Genomic DNA, 17,364 nt, shown 5'->3' with positions numbered 1-17,364 from the left:
CAACACTAGAGAAAAATACACAATAGTGCTAGTTTCCCTCTATGCCCTTGCAGCCCCCCAGAACTAAGCTAGTGAGTTTGTAGACAATTCTTTCCACACTCTCTGAAGCACAGCAAATTTCTCTGCTCCAGTACTGGAAATCCTTCCACAAGCCTCCCTGCTTGTCACAGCACCACCTCTCCAGCTGTAGGCACTGCCTCTATCCCCTCACCCTTTTCCAGAGCAACAGGACACAGCTGTGATCCGAAAAGCCCCAAGTGCTGATCATCACATCTGGGATTCCAAAAGCATCCTTGACAAAGGAGACCACCAAGCACATATTTTGCTACTTTTGTGAATGAGATTACCTACTTTCTTTAATAACTGCTAACCTGAAAATGTGTGCCACTGAAACACAGCATCCACAGCCAGTAAATTAGCATATTCCACTGGCTTAGGCAGTACTGACAAGGTTACATTTACATGAAGATGAAGTTCTTCATTAGTTCTTACATATCAGACACTACTTTATATGCACTTCCATATCTGGATTGCTTCTGCCAATGAGAACGGGCTAGGTTTAAAAACAGTCAGGCATTTCTGACAATTTTAGCCAGTGATAGAATATGAAAAGCTTTCATACCTAGAGGAAAAGAAAGAAACACTTCAAAATAACAGCTGTTGATGTAAGCTGAGAAGATTGAAATATTAAATAGGATTTCAAATGAAGTATCTTTGGGGATCAGGTAGAGATGCATGCAGTATATCACCACATAAATCATATAGATATTTACAAGTTTTCACAGAGGAGGCTGTAGTTTATTTTCATTCTTGTTTTCCAACTGTAAGTGGAATCCTGCTTATGACTATGATAAAAACATCATTTAAGATACCAAGTATCTCTCAACCACAGGAATATTATTCAACCAAAGCTTGTCATAAAGACTTCCTCAATCTCTCCAGATATTCTAAGTCACTCAAGCTAACATGAACTTACCAACTTGAGTAATCAGGATATGACCTGAGCTTAATTTTTTTTTTTTTAATTTTGAAACCAAATAAATCTATGCCAGAAAACCCCAACACTAAATAATTGAATCAATATTTCCATTTGGTAGAAAATCTGAGAGAAAAATCAATACAGCATATAAATCCAGCAGAATGCTGAAATGATTAGCTGATGTAAAGTAAAACATGAAACACAAAAAAGTTTAATTATGAATTATAAAAACCTTAATATCACTCTGTACATTAGGTTACTGTAAGAACAAACTCCATAAGAGAGTTTCTTGAATGCAGAATTGTGAAAGTGAGAGAACCAAAAATAATGATCTTTAGCCAACTTTCACCCTCCTATATTCTCAAATAGCAAATCAATTCAGCATTATGATTTAGTTATTATGATCCCAACTTTTCCTACTTTAACATTTCAGTTTTTTTTCTTTCAAAACTCAGGCAAAGAAACTAATTTTATTATTTATTCAACTACATTTTAAATACTTATTTGGTTGTTTAAAATGTCTGGCTGATGTTGGTAAATGCTTTTTAAATTCAGAAAAAAATTGGAACTCAAAATGACAATCAGATGTAGCAAAGAATTTTATCCAAAACCATGATTTGTAAAAATCTTAGACTATGTTTAATCTAAACCTTAGCTAACATAAATCTTTAATTTCTTGCAAAAACCAGATCCAAAAATGCAGAAGTACCATATTTTCATAGTCTCCCACTAAGATCCACAAATTCATCTGACCATCACTAAAAGGAATGGACAGCTGTAACCCAATAGCTGTTGAACTAATGCAGCCATTTGCTTTCACCACAGAATTTTAATAGAGATACTTCTCAGATTGCAAGTATTTGTGAAAATCTTGAACTTCCCCTTGGATCACAGGGTCATATTGCTTTGATCAATAATTGCTGTAAGCTTTGCTATTTTATATCAGATTTGTTTTCCATTGTGTTTGATTGTTACTTTGCATAGATAAATGACTGCTGCCCCAGGATACTTTTTCAAACAAGTTGATAGTCTCAAAGGTTTTAATTATCCTGGTTAAACACAAGTTACTACTACTGCTGCTACTTGATAGGAATTCTAATTAGTATCAAGTCTGTTTTGTTTTCCTTTTGTGAACATATTTTAAAGATTAAGTTAAATTATGCTCTGTAAATTGCATCGTTATGATGTAGCTTGTTGACATTAAATCAGGAGCTCATTTTAGAAGTTTGCAGAAAAATTTTAGCTACCTAGGTAGTTACTGTACTGCACTCTGAGGTCCAGCAGGTACCATTAAATGAGACACATAGGAATACTTACAGAGGAATTACCATCAGAATACTTTGCCACAGACATTGTGTTGACATGTCACAACACATGATATTGTGTTGACCGTAGAGCTTACTCAATTAAAAACATGCTTTCAACATTAGTTTTTCAGTTACTAAAACAATAAAAATAACAGCATATAGCATTGTCAGCTCATTTAAACCCTTGCTTATTATTCAGAGGAGTAAAGGTGAGGAAATGTTAAACATACTTCATAACTCTACCACTGTATCTCCCAGTGTACACTACTGCTCTGCACAGAATTATTTTTGCATTTGAATATGATTTGAATTGCATGTACTTTAATAAATATCAGTCATGCTGGTTAAACAAAGGGTCAAACTCCTGAATAACACAGATAACTGTGGAAATATCTTGTGTGTTGCAGGTTTCTAGGTTACCATGTTAATGATAAATTTTAAATCATTATGGCATACTCCTTATGCATACAGGTTTAAATGAAACCCGTTAGAGGCTTACTTAGATATACTTCAAAACACAGGCTAAAAAAATGATGGATACCATAAAAAATTTACGAACACATTTGTTCTTTGAGTTGCACTATTTTTCTTATGCAACATCCTGTTTTTATAGAACAGAAGTAACTTGCATTTGGAAGGAGCCTAGCCTTATCCTTAATAGAACACTAATAATGCAATACATCATATTTTATTAATCCTTTTGTTGTGAGTGTAATGCCTTAGGTGGTGGATAAGGTATATTTGTCACAGGAAAATGAGATTGTCTGCAGTGGAAAAACAATCTATTATTTTTGTTCTGGCTTTGCAATTATAATATAGACATCGTGCAAGGTCTGCTTGGGCTACCCACCATTCAACAAATGACACTTGAGATTCTGTGCTTCCTTAATATATGCTTTCTTTTCCTGTTATTTCTCATGTGCCACTGGGAAAGAACATGCTGCAGAGAACTGCAGTCTGCTGTGCTGATCTGAAACACAGATCAAAACCTGATTTTTTCTGAATATATGCAAAGAATCTGCATGGCAACCAGCAAAACACATAAATGAGAATTCAGCAGCTGTAAATGGACTGTACCTGAACAGCAACCTACTGCTTCCCATACAAGCTATGTCAGAAAAATTTGGTTTGATGGTGAATGAATAATAGCCGTCCAAATGTGGTTTAAGATTACTTGCTTCTATTGGTTTCAGAACTTACAAAAAATAACACTTTAAATGGAGAGGGACTTTACTAATATTTATTCTTATTTTCAACCTTTGCAGTGCAGCGTGTTGCTCATTGGGCATATACAGCACAAAGGATGTTTACATCGCTCTCTAAACAAAAAAAGAGCATGTAAAATTTGTTTTCTCTTGCCTGACTTGCTTACAACCTGACATCTCAGAGGCTTCTTAATCCTGAGCCTGCTACTGAGCCATTACAAATGACTGTGCAATCAAATGATTGCATAACTATATCTTAGTTCATTAAGTCACTTACAGTCTATTTTTCTTTAATTAAAATTTGAGAAGTCAACTTACCTGACAAGTGAAAGCTATTGGGTCAGCCACTTTCTTCAAAATGGGTTCAATTTCCTCTAGTGCAGTATAGTATTCAATCTGTGCTGTCCTCTTAATGACTCCCCCACAGTAGACATTTACATATACAGGACCAGCAGGAAAATCTTATAAAAGAACAAATCAGAACAGCAGCTGAAAACATTTTACAGTCCCAGACCAGAAATCTCAGGGAATGAGTAAAAAACCAGAGAATATCACAGAAAAACATAGAGTTGATGAACTGTCTGGATTTGCATTTCACAGGTGATTCAGTGTAGTCAGTTTTTTTATTCAAGTCTTGCAGTCTAACATCAGAAAGCTGACAAAAGAAAATACATATCTTTAAATCTGTATAAAGCAAAGCCATTGTATTGCTTCACATTAGAAAGGAGATGAAAACAGAATGCTTAAAATTTCCAACTGCCCTTTGAAAGACTGATGACCTATAATCAGCTCCCTTATGCCTACATGTTAAGGAAAAGTGCATTTATCACAAATAGAGCAATTGCTATTCATCTTATGAAACATTTTTCCTTAATTGCAGTCAAGGTTCTCAAAATTGTATTTGAGCTAGGCTGCAGAAATTGCAGTATAATTAATCCATTCCAGTTGTTTACCTTGCAAAAGCCAAGGAGAGAGGCACTTGTAGTCAGTTACCTAGGCATGATTTGCTCTGTGTGCAGTACAAGCCTACTTTATGAGCACATTTCCCAACCCATTAGTACTTGTTGTGCCAGGCATTCTGCTGGACCATACTAGCACAGTCTTCTTAAAACACTAACTCTGCCCACAAAACACAGCATATCTCATATAACATCAGATTAGATGGACCTAAACCAGGATATTTCCAAATTTCCACTTTTCCAGGTTTTAAAACAGATTAAACATCAAACACAAATGATATATGAAACATAATTAAACTCGGCTACAGCTCTCTGACAATTTCTTCATATTTCATTAACTTTTCTCATTTTATTTCTTCAACTACTACAGAAATCTTCTTGTGATCAACAATATCCTCATAAAAAAAATTTTTTTGGAAGACTTTTTTGAGATACATGCAAGAAGATTGCAGCTTCTGTTCTCTGAAATCCAGCTGCAGATGGAAGTTCCCTGTTTGTTACATACTTTCCAGTCAGGTTTCTGAAAACAAACTCTCTGCACCATCACAATGATAAAGAACTCTGAGCCCCTATGTGGCCATCATCTCAGGACAGCATTCAGGATGAAAATCTCAGAATCAATTAGGTTGGAAAACACCTGCAAAGTAATTGAGTGAAACTTCTGATGGACCACCAACCTGTCAACAAGACCATGGCACATGCGCCAAATGCTGTCATTTCCCAAACATCCCCAGGGATGTGACTCCTCCACCTCCTTGGGCAGCCTGTTTCAATGTTTAACAAATGTTTCTGTGAAGAAATTCCTCCTGACTCCAACCTGAACCTCCTCTGGCACAGCTTGAGGCCATGTCCTCTTGCCCTGTCACTGACTGCCTGGGAGAAGAGGTCAAATCCCAGCTGGCAGAGATTCCATTCAGGTAGGTTTTAGAGAGTCATCAGTCTTTTCTCCAGGCTGAACAACACCAGCTCCTTCAGCCACTCCTCATGTGAGTTAATCTTTAGACACTTCCCCAGCTCCATTGTCCTTCTCTGGACACAATCCAGCACTTCAGTGTCTTTCTCAAAGTGTGGGGCCCAGAACTGGACACAGCACTCAACTGGTGCAGTCTCACCAGGGCTCAGTCACGGAAATCATCAGGTCACAGAATTACCAAAATATGGTTCCAAGAAGCCACAGTGGAAAAATTGTAGCTTATTATTGCAGTATTTCCTCCTATCTAAGGTTATATTGCAGTAATTTTATAACAAAATATTATGTAAGTTCCTCTGGCAATTCACAGCATGTAGCCCAATAGCAAACTATACTCAGAATACATAGGTGAGAAATGTTTTAATTCTTAACTCCCATCAAGAATGGGGATAGGTGTGCCCCTTAAATCTGCACTGATCTTCTAAAAGAAACTGTTAAATAGTTGAAACTGTTATCAACTAGTTATGGATGGAGCAATAAAAAAACCATTAGGAACTAGCCAAGATGAGTGATACAGAGAAATTACATGAATGTGAACAGAGAAAAGAAACTATTTCCTGCATCACTAAGAATTATGGAGAGGAGAACCACCAGATTTACTGCATTAAATATAAAATGATACATTTAGTAACAGAGTAATAAGAAAAGAATATTAGGTTTGCATTTTATGGCAGTAATTTTGGAGAATGTAAATCTGTAACTAAACAATGACATTTTAAGACTGCCACCTGTCATTTAACCACAGAAAACCAACCTAATAGAACCTAGGTTCCCATAAATCACAGCCTTGCTTCTCTGCATTATTAAAAGTTATGTGTGCAAAACTCATTTACAGGAAACACCCACTAAATAGCAGAAAGGAAAACTACTTATTAGAAAAAGTGAAGGGAGTTGAAACTTTTTAGTTTTTCTTAAAGGTAAAGAATATTTTTCTTACCTAGGGCTTTCACATATTTGACCTTCTTGTTCCAAGAGGCTGTCTGCATTCTAACTTGTTGATTATCTGTTATGAATTCCACTTCTAGAGTTTCTTCATCTATTTCCTCTTTCAACAGAATGAATATTTCACCAGGGTTCTACAAAATTAAAACATGTTCCCATTAGTCCTACAGAAAATTATAATGGAAGTGTAACATTATATTGAAAGTGTATTGAAAGAACTTTGCTTCACCAACAGCTTCATACAAAAAAATCGTACTACCAAAATATGATGGTATCTCACTGCTTCCTTTAGTATTTCAAGACCTTTCCTTTTGTGTTTCCTTTCTTACATGAAAGACACAAGAACGTAGGATTTAAATTTAATGTAGGATTTTAAAATCAGCTTACATGAGAATATTTCAAAACAGTATTTTAAATGCATATGTAGGTGAATTGTTACATTTTCTAAGGCCCCTCTATAGTCTAGAAGAATTATATCCATCTTAAAAACAAAGGATGAATCTAAAATACTTTAGACCCACTTAACATCTTCCAGTAAGGTGACATTAGCTAGAAGGAGCAGGTGATGTGAGACACAAAATTTGTGACATTCTACGTACACTGCAACCCCCATACTTGACCATGGCCAAGTCCAAGTCCATTCACATGAAGGAATGCAGTGCTGGATTTTTTTACTTCCTCTGTTTATGCTGTCACATGTTCCTCACAGCCACTCTGATTAAAAGCACATATGAACATTTATGTCCACTGCATATGCATGCAGACAGACAGGCATATAAATATTTCTGATTTAATTTAAACTCAAACTATGTCTGTGCTGACACAAGCCCTGTGTAATTCATGGTATGGGCACATATGCATGTATACATACACCCATCCTGGATTCTTGCCAGGACAAATTCCACATCTCTCAAGAAGTGCCTGATTATTTGCTCCCTCTGAAGTATAAGGCCCACATGACAGTAATACTTCAACTCAAGCTGCAAAATAACTGTAATAGAACTGTCTTCAAATGACTTTACTTCCAAATCTTTTGACTGCAGCATGGATGCAACACAAAGGCAACATAAATCCCACTGCAGTCTAGGTGCACTCTCATTTTGGTCCCTTGACAATTTTGGAAAAATAGCAGATACAGTATGAATGAGATTGCAGCAGGAGAAGGGGAAGAACAGTGACTGTTATCCCAAAGACTGTAGCATCCAGAAGCCTTACCTCACATGATATTCTTCTCGGAAGCACCAATATTGACTGCTCATCAATTTCTGATGTTTCAGAAAGTACCTCTGTTTTAAAAGTGAGGTCTGTTTCTTCTGATGCTCCCCTGGCATTTGACAAGTTAATATCAGAGATAGTCTGGTGATCTGAAATAAAGAATGTGAAACAAGAATGTTGTTAATAATCCTAAACCAACAAAACATGGCAGTGATGTGGTTTCCAATGTGTTACTCATATGGGACTTGGAGTCACATTAAGGACAGCACATGAAGCCTGGCAAAATTCCCTTAATGTAAATGTAATGAGATGTCCTCCTTTGATAAAGAACACGCCTCTGAAGTTTTGATCCTGAAGCCTTAAATTACATGAACAGGCTCTGCACATATGCTTTGCCTTCCTAAAACAAAAAGGGACATAGCCTTTAGACTGATAGTCTATTCACAAATAGTAGTGAACAGCAAAGTCAGGAGATCACCCAGTTCTGTCATCTCAGAATGCTCATACACTAGAATAAAACAGGATTTTTACCACCCTTTTTTTATATGTAAATAAGCACATGCTATATGTTTACAACATCAATCCACTTGCCTAGAGGAATCATTTACATGAGGGCAGTGATACCTGAAACATGGTACTATGACAGTAGGCACAGATTTCTTTGGCAGAGAATCCATGGCCTTTGCCTGCCTTAATAGAAAAAACGATGGGTGGAAGCCATATATTTTTTAAATAGGATAATCTGTATTTGGAAATGCTATGCCAGTTGTAAAGGTAGCTTACAATCAGTTTCTTTTCTGTTTGGCTGTATCAGAAAAGGCCCAAGAGCCTTTAGTGAATATAGTGAATCCTTCACCACATCGCAGAATTTTAATAATGAAAAAGAACTGCCAACTAACCACATCTGCAGAGCTCTGACTAAGCCTGGGTTTTAGCAAAGGTATCCTTTACCTACTATGTCTCAGCTGTATCATTACTCCTCCTGTCCAGACACTATTACCCTGTGTGAAACAATCCTGCCACCCATCTCAAAGGCCTGCAGCAGCTCTTCATCACAGACGATTAGTCAGTATACTGCAGTCATCTCATTAGGTTATTGATATAATTGCATGCAGTCCAGAGTTAAAAAATCTAGACTGGCTTGTGAGACAATATCCTGAGAGACATCCACACTGTCTTGTATTACTGCAAATTATCAAACACCCACACACAGTTACATTTAAGGACACAAAGAACTTTTGAGGTAGTTATTTTCCTCTTAAATGGATACAGAATATTAAAATAAATTAGTGATGGGCAGAATGCAGAACAATAGCAATTTGGCTTTGCTCAAAGAAGTACCACAGCCATTTTGCACTTCTTTGAAAAGGTGCCCTAGTGACTGAGGTACACAAACCATACCGTGCTCCCAAGTGGCACAGACATCTTTCCAGACAGTGACAGTACTGGCAATCTACAGTTAACTTTCTCAATTCTCGCTTGCCTTTACTTCCCCCATATGCACCAGTTCATCCGATATAGAATGTTTCCTTGCCTTACCAATACTGCCTTCCTTAAGGCCTAGATTTAACAAAGTACCTCTATAATAAATGCATCTGCTACATGCAGCTATGCCATGGCATCCTATTGTAGAATCTTTTTATCCAGGGATATGCTTTAATTGTTGAAGGAAGGAGGGAGGGAAGGAGGGAAGTCAAATGTCCATAGTTCCTTTAAGGAGCTGAAGTTTCCTTCAACATCTAATCTAAGTTAAGCAGGTTCAATGACCATCACTAGCTAGTAAAAACTGCCCATCCTACTCCTGCTTATATTCTCATGCCATTAAGGCAAAATAAATCTGAATTAAAGCTATGAATTCAGCATAAATGGTTAAAATTACACTGAACCTACATGTAGATGTACTTTACTAAATAGCATTAATTCCATTTACTTCAATTTACTTTAAAAATTAAATAGGCTACACTGAACAAAGGCTATTCTGTTTCTGAATGAGAACCCACACACAGTTCAATGAAGTTTAACTAATCCAGCTTAGAATACAAGTGCAGTAATTTCTGATTATCACTGTGAAAACTAGACTTAATTTAGCAGTGCCCTTTAGAAAAATGAAGCCCTGAACTCTTGTTGAGGAAAACAGTTATGATATTTTGCAGCAGCCTTACAGTACCTAAACAGGGCCTACAAAAACATGGAGAGGGACTTTTTACAACGGCATGTAGAAGGAGAACAAGAGGGAATAGCATCAAACTCAAAGAGGGTGGGCTTAGAGTAGATGTATTAGGAAGAAATGCCTTACAGTTGTGGACGCCCCACACCAGGCATTGTGCAAGGATGGGCTTTGAGCAACCTGGTCTGGTAAAAGGTGTCAATGTTTATGGCCATAGGATTGGAACTAGATGGTCTTTAAGGTCCTGTCCAACCCAAATCTTGCTTTGATTATGATCCTGTGATTATGTACGCCCACAGAACATATTTTGGGAATGTATTCACATTTAAAGTTACTCATAAATCTTACATACACAGAATCCACTTCAGAAGATAACTCATATGAGGTACATGCCGCTTCTGAATTTTTTCTGCCACTTTAGGCAAAGGAGTCTCACAGAGACAAGAAACATTCCACAATCAGATTGACAAAATGAAAGGAATGAATAACAAGTCTGGAAGGCACTGGATTCTCAGATGTCAGCCATCTGTCAGTGATTGTTCAAGGATCACATAGATGCATTCTAATCTATGTAAAGTTCATGACAATTTTATTTCTAAAGTCTGCACTCTACTTATCAAAGATAATAGCAGTCACTTTCACCTTTCGATGCCAATAATTCATTTACTGAGAACATTAATCCTATTGCTAATAAGTTGGTTTAAATTAGGATAACATTCTTTCTCCTGTTAATGATTGCATTTTAATATTTTTATTATGCCTAGCAACATCTAAATGCAATATTAGAACCTCAACCCAGTCACTACTGTGATAGCACAGCTATCCCAATAATAGACAACTAATAAATGTGGCTCTTACATCAAAGACTTGGATATTAAAGAGGATTAGGATTCTCTTGCTGACTTGAAAGTGGCTATCAATTTATTGGCTAAAAACCATCAAGCAAGACCTCTTCCACTAAATGTAAGGTCTACCTGACAGTCAACGAACCACATACAATAGTCCAAGAACCACAGGGATCTCTATCACTGCAATATAAGCACCAAAGTTTGGAACCACCATCTCCAGCCCTCAAATTCCTACAAGCAGTTGCACACAATCTGTCCCAATATGTGGAACATGAAACAACCACATGAAAAGTTGTTTGCCAATGCTGAAGAAGCAATAGACCAGAGATGATGCAAGCCTTGGCTTGTTGGCATTAACTGAAACAAAGCAGCTCATAAAGGTATTAATACAACAATAATGAGACTATAGTAAGACAAACGGAGCAATGATAGACAATATTTGTTTTATGTAGGCAGAAGGTGTTGCCAGATGTTCAAGTTTTTGAACATTTAAATTCTGGACATCTTCATTATTTTCCCTCATTACACTCCTGTTTTTAGCCTGAAAGCAATGGCTAAGGAGCTCCACTAATTTCTGAGGCTTTCAGAAAAATTCAGAATTTATAACTGAGGGCGAAGATGATCTTAAAAATAGAAGGCTCATCAATATTATGCCGGACTATGTAAGAGAGAGGATTTGTTAAAGGGTATTTGTTGCTTGGTGAACGCGTTCTTTCAATGTTTTATATAATGGTGACCTATTAGTGAGGTTTCTAAAATGTAGCAGTAACAATTAAAATAATTGATAAATAAAACCAGATCCTTTCTTGTAGGATCAAAGTATAAGAAATTATTAACTATATCCAATGATGCACAGACAACACTATGAGCCAAAAGCTAAAAAGAAACAAAAAATTGATTACAATCTTCCCTTGAGTAAACAGGGCAGAACTACTGGGAATTATCGATTATAGAGGGTAATGCTTAATTTTTATTAGATTACTTTTGTTTGCTTACTTTTGACAAATATCTGCTGCTGATGGCCACATTGAAAGGACTGATCTTACATGTACATTAACTTTAAATACTAAAATATAACACACATTTACTGTAACTTAATTGGGGACAGCACAGATGTTTTCAATTTCACTTCAGTGTTCTTTCCTAATTCATGTAACTTCAATACATCAACTTGGTATCTCTTACATAAGATCCTTTGAAACACATTATTACTTTCAATTGAACATTTTGAACTAGATTCATGAATGACTTTCAAATTGTATTCCTTTACATACATAAACTGAGAAATACTCATAATGCATCTCAAGTCTCCTGCATATTCAACAACTAATGTTTCACCACAGCTTCTAAGCAACTCTCCTACCACATCTACCTTCTCCCTCACCCACAAATTCTAACATTTCAAATACACTCTTTAGTTATCCTTACTGCAGCCTACATGAGAATTACAAGTGTTCTCTGTCTTTGATTACTGGATAGTTGCTACATGTTTTGAGTCAACAATGTATGTGACAGATTTAGGGCATTAAAAATAGCAGAAAACAAACTTATGAAAGATTTATGTGTTTTCTAAGGCTACCCATGAAATGAATCTCTCCGACAAAATTAGGCTGGTTTTACAAAAGGAAAAAGCCTGCTAACTTCACAAATTTTAGCTCTTCATCAAGTTTTGCAAAAGCAATGCCAGCTGAAGAACTTGAAACTGCAATACAAAAGAGGTCTTCAATTAGCCCTAGATCACACATCATACAAGAGAATGAGAAATGTGGGTAAATCAAGTTAGGCAGATGACAAGGAATGGGAAGTTCATCCAGCACTTGTGGCCACCTTGTCACCTGAAAGAAAAGTCAGCATGTTTCAGTGTCAAAGATTTAAAACAGGATTACAGCCGATGCTTTAGATGCAGGAGACGTCCTGTGTAGTATGGTAGGTGCACTCTCCAGCACAACATGAGGTAAAGGCAGAGGTGGTGCCACTCGGTTCTGTGAGGTATAACTGAAAAGGTTCCCACATATAAATGACTTCCCTGCAATTCAGAAGCCTGAAGGCAAATGGTTCTGTGCGTGCCCAGCAGAAACATGGATTAAAGAAGAACCATACAGAAAAAAATGAAGTAACCATCTGTAATGTGGGGGAAAAAAACAGGAAAAAAAGACATATGCACATCATATTCTTCTTGCAATTTGCCACAAGTTTATCACAGACATTTATGAAAGATAAGCCTGTTAAAATGTGGATATCTGTAAATGCTGTATGAGCTTAGCAGAAAGTGCAGCAGAGTGGGATTCAAAGGGAGCCTCTAACTGCACAAATTGCTCTATACATTACCCGAGAAAGGCTGTGAGAAACAGGGAGGCAGAAAACATACACCATGCTGGGCTTCTTTCAGTGGGACTGTGTTCCTTGCATAAATGTGGGATTTACTCATTTTTACCATACACACTCTCTAAGATATTATTTCAAAGCAAGTCCCCTTTTCTGCTCTGCTGAAGTTTTCTTTTACAATGGTGAGAGAAGGCTTAGGAATGAAAAGGTTTCCAAAAATCACAGAAAATTATTAATACATACTTCAACACAAAAACATCTGACCTCATTCTTAATTTCTTTCATTTCTTTTCTATGATGAATAGATTCCAAACCATCATAAACATATTTATTAGTGAACAAACTTAGTGAATATAAATATTAGTGAACATAAATAATGCTTCTATGTTGAGAGTACTATCTTTTGCAAATTCACTGACAGTTATTTTTGTTTTACTCAAATGCATTCTCAGCCCCAGTTTCTCCTGCATGGTTGAGTTCTTCTGTCAAAAACAGTAGCTTTCTGTAAGTTGGCCTATTTTGCCCACATCTGCAAAATATTTCTATTACTGCATCTATGGTGTACAACTTTTCTTGCAAATAAGTATCAAACTGACAGCTCCTTTAAAAGCTATCAAGAACAGTTTTTCCTTTTCTGAACATTATATATAAAGTTGGTGTTTATGTCATCTTAGCAACCAATGGTGCTGTAGTTTTCATTAACATCTATTTCTCTCCCTGAAAACCCCCACATCTGAGTTACTATACACATGCAGGCAAAGACTGATTTGCTTTGGAGGTACATGTTCATCTAATATTTTATCATCAGGTATGTTTTTGTACACAACAATTTATCACTCTGATAGAACTGTAGCCTAATGGAGTCATCATGAATGCATCTAAACAGAATATGAAAGTCTTATTATGCGTAGCCTTTTGGGATCTGATAGTAAAAACAAAAGATTCTGCCTTCAAATAACTCCCCAAACTGCAAAAGGAAATTTAGCATAAGTTGATCAATAATCTTTAAGAAATAACTTGCATGAAAATGTAGACATTTCTTTTCATATATACTTTCATATGATTGCGACTCTGTATTCAGAAGCAATATAAAGTTATAACAATGAACTGGTTCTAACTGGCCTGTGATTTGGAAGACATGTTTGATTTTGTCAGTGCTTTAGCTAGGATGGATATATTTAGATGCTCCTTGGGTCTGATTTTTTCTTTTACTGCATATCAATTCCTTCTATTATTTTTTCTGCAATGAAATCCATGACTTTCAGCTTCACCAGCAGCACTAGGAACATGACTACTCTGATGAGTTTGACACATAGCAAGACTGTCCCAAAAAGTTTCTATTAGGCATACTGATCAGTTTGGAAATAACTACCTGCCTGACGTCATTTGGCTGCTGAGCAGAGCTGTTGATGGAGCTCAAGCCTTTAATTTCCAGTTTCTGGGGTCTGCATACTTCTCCACGGAGAAATAAACTGAAGTCTGTCCCTCTATGTGTACCAGAAGTTCAGTTATTGAAGCCTAAGGATTTGTTATAGAGTCTTTCCATCCACTTCAGAATTACTAGAGTTCTACCACAGTAAGAACACTTGGGTGCTTTTGTTCCATTTCTCTGTGCTATCAGCACACACACCTCTCACCTCTGTTTCAGTGAAGGATTATACAGCACTAAACATTGCCCAAAATGAGATGTGCTGCTGCAACTGAGACAGGCTATCCTCCTGCTACTGACTTAAAGTACCACTGAAGACAAAAGGACTGATAGCAGAGGCATCCAGGGTTGTAAAACCTCCAAAACTAGTTAGTCTGATAAAATCCTCCTGCAAATTACTTACTAGTGCAAAGGAGTCAGCTGCAGCTGCCAACTTTACCTCTAAACTCCAATTAAATTCTTCCATAACTGGCTCAAACTGCACTCTGTGCTTGGACACAGAAGTGGCACACTGCTACCTTTAGAAATACACACATATAAAAGGATTTGTTGTGTACAAAGAGGAGGGTCTGAGAACCAAAACATACTTCAGGGAGGCACAACATTCAACCTGAAAAGGGGTTTAAGTTTTTACAGGTATCACTCTCAAGGACTGATTAGTCAAACTTTCTTTTGGCCATGTTTGAAGCTATTCTCTTTATGAAGACTATGCTTTAAAATCATCAAAAAAGAACGTGGATGGAAAGTAATGAAGTTTAACATAACTAAAGTCCTTTCACAACTGCAGTGGGAGAGGCTGGAGGGAGAGGCACTGGTAGAAGGCATTCTCAGCCTTCACCCTGCTCAGACACGTCATTAATAATATCAGAATGTATACTGACACAAAACAATATACTCCATGTTACAGCATCCCTTAAATCAATCTGGTAACAGAAGCTAGCTTGGACTGCAGCAGGTAATTTACCAAAGAGGGTGTCTTAGTGTCAGAATGACAGCAGAGCTTCAATACCTGCACAGGGCTCTTATCAATGTCTGGATTAAATTTATGATACTGTTCTTGATCTGTACAGCTCTAAATTACATGGGATTTGTCTAAGAGACCACATGTCTCCTGTGCCATGCTGCCACAGCTGCTGTCAGCAGAAAGACTCACTCCAGACATGTTTGGTACTAAAGAAGGGAAAAAAAAAAGAGTTGTCAGCAGGACTGACTCACTGAGGAAAGGCTGCTTGGAAATTTACTCTCATCTTTAGTTTGAAATAGCTATTGACCCTTAAAGTGGACTAAAAGGTACACCACTTTCCTGGGAACACAAGAGTGATATTTTTAGACATTTGAAAACCATGCTTGTTTTCTAACTCCTGATTATTTCCCTTTTGTTAGAGCTATGAATTGGTAGGTAATCTGAGATCTTCATTTTTTAAGACAATGTCCTTTAATCCAACAGAACAGACACATTTTATTAAAATAGGATTTTAGATAGCATTATAGTAGAAGAATAGCATAGCAGAGGTACTCTTAGAGCTCTTTATCTGCAGAGGGGATGCCATTTGTTTTGTTAAAAAATGCTGGCCTCTTGTCAGCTTAGTTTGGTAAAGGATACAGACACAAATGTATGCACATACATCTTACCTTGATGAGACCTCTGAGCAGGACCAAAACATGTCTGCTGTTAAAATTAATAGGCAGACAGCTATCACCCTTTAAAATTACCTTTTGTGTTTCACTTGCCCATCTCTAATTGCTACAGTTAATTAGTGCTAGGATAAAAGCTTTATAGTGGTAAATGTTAAAAAAGAAAGCTGTTTCACAGAAGGGGAGGAGTCTTTTCAGAAGATGAGCATCACCTAATGGGTAGCTAAATCTGAGTTTAGCTCTATTTTGTAGTTCCACAATAATGCATTCATATTTTATGTTGTGGTGACAAGGCTGTACACCCAGATCCTAGTACAATTGCTTCATTTTTCTACCTTAGTACAAATGATAAATAATGATTCTTTGGGGAACAGAAAATTTCCTGAGGAACCACAAGGGATAGTCTCAGAATACATCTCTGTAGTAATTATAACAAGTGCTCTTTTCTTATACAGAAACCAAAAATAAAGAAAACAAAAAAATATTTGTGAGTGGCTGAAGAGCTGATTTATTCTGTTATCACTGACAGGACTGAGTCCTCGTATATTCACATTATGGTCATTAGTATTCCACAACTGGATCTTTTCCCTCACTCAGCAGCAAATCAAATTGTTTTCACATCTGCTTGTAGCTCATATTTCCCCAAAGGATTTCAGTGATCATATTGTTTTTCCATTTTCCAATGTACTGTCTGACCTTGTTCCTCAAAGCCTTGCACAATTCACTTTAGTCAATCACTTCTTACTGATTGTTAGTGCCTTGCTCATTCCCTGTCTATCTTGATTTTAATGAATATAGGAGTATTTTTTTTGTGATCTTGTTTTTAATATGTCCTGTCATCTACTCACTGTTCTTTCCATCCCTGTTGCTTCAGATCCCTCATTTAGATTTATACTTCCGTCCAGCTTTCATTCCAGTTCAAGCTAAAATTCCACCTTCTTTCAGGTTATCCTTTCTTTTGTATGATGCTTGTATCTACAAAACAAACTTCAGCTTTCAGCAAGCCACTATCCACTTCAGATCTCACTCAAAGCACCATTCTTTTGGGAATTTATAAGGTTCTGGCAAAAAACCTTTCTTGGCTTATAATTTCTGCTCACACTTCTGTTTTGTGTGTTTCATTCCATTTAGCACCGCATACACTTTGTTATTAGGCAGAAGCATAGAGAAGAGACAGTCCCTGGAAACATTTCACAATTCTTCCAAAGTCAAACCCTGTCTGTTTACCCTACATTCTGGAAGGCACAAACACTGGCTAATTTGCAGCTACCATCTTATCTTTCTTGGCTTTGACTGATGCACTGAATGTCATAAATTCCAATCGTTCCACTTCTTGGGCTACTTTTCCCTCCAAAGCTCTGCAGTGGTATCAGGTAACTGTTC

The 17,364-nt window shown here is 36.8% G+C and overlaps 1 protein-coding gene across 1 annotated transcript in view; it reads right to left on the bottom strand.

The window, feature by feature from the left end:
* The window catches only part of BANK1 (B cell scaffold protein with ankyrin repeats 1), a 134,836-nt gene that overhangs the window by 88,266 nt on the left and 29,206 nt on the right, over window positions 1-17,364 (bottom strand). The window contains exons 4-6 of the mRNA XM_063157994.1: window positions 7,578-7,726; window positions 6,358-6,496; window positions 3,810-3,952 (exon numbers count right to left, since the gene is read on the bottom strand). Of these exons, the coding sequence (XP_063014064.1) occupies window positions 3,810-3,952; window positions 6,358-6,496; window positions 7,578-7,726 (431 nt within the window). The remainder of the gene's footprint in view (window positions 1-3,809; window positions 3,953-6,357; window positions 6,497-7,577; window positions 7,727-17,364) is intronic.

Source organism: Melospiza melodia, chromosome 5 (genome assembly GCF_035770615.1).
Source record: "Melospiza melodia melodia isolate bMelMel2 chromosome 5, bMelMel2.pri, whole genome shotgun sequence".
NCBI lineage: Eukaryota > Metazoa > Chordata > Aves > Passeriformes > Passerellidae > Melospiza > Melospiza melodia.
The sequence above is the reverse complement of the archived record's forward strand: the minus strand, read 5'-3'. Positions and strand labels throughout refer to the sequence as shown.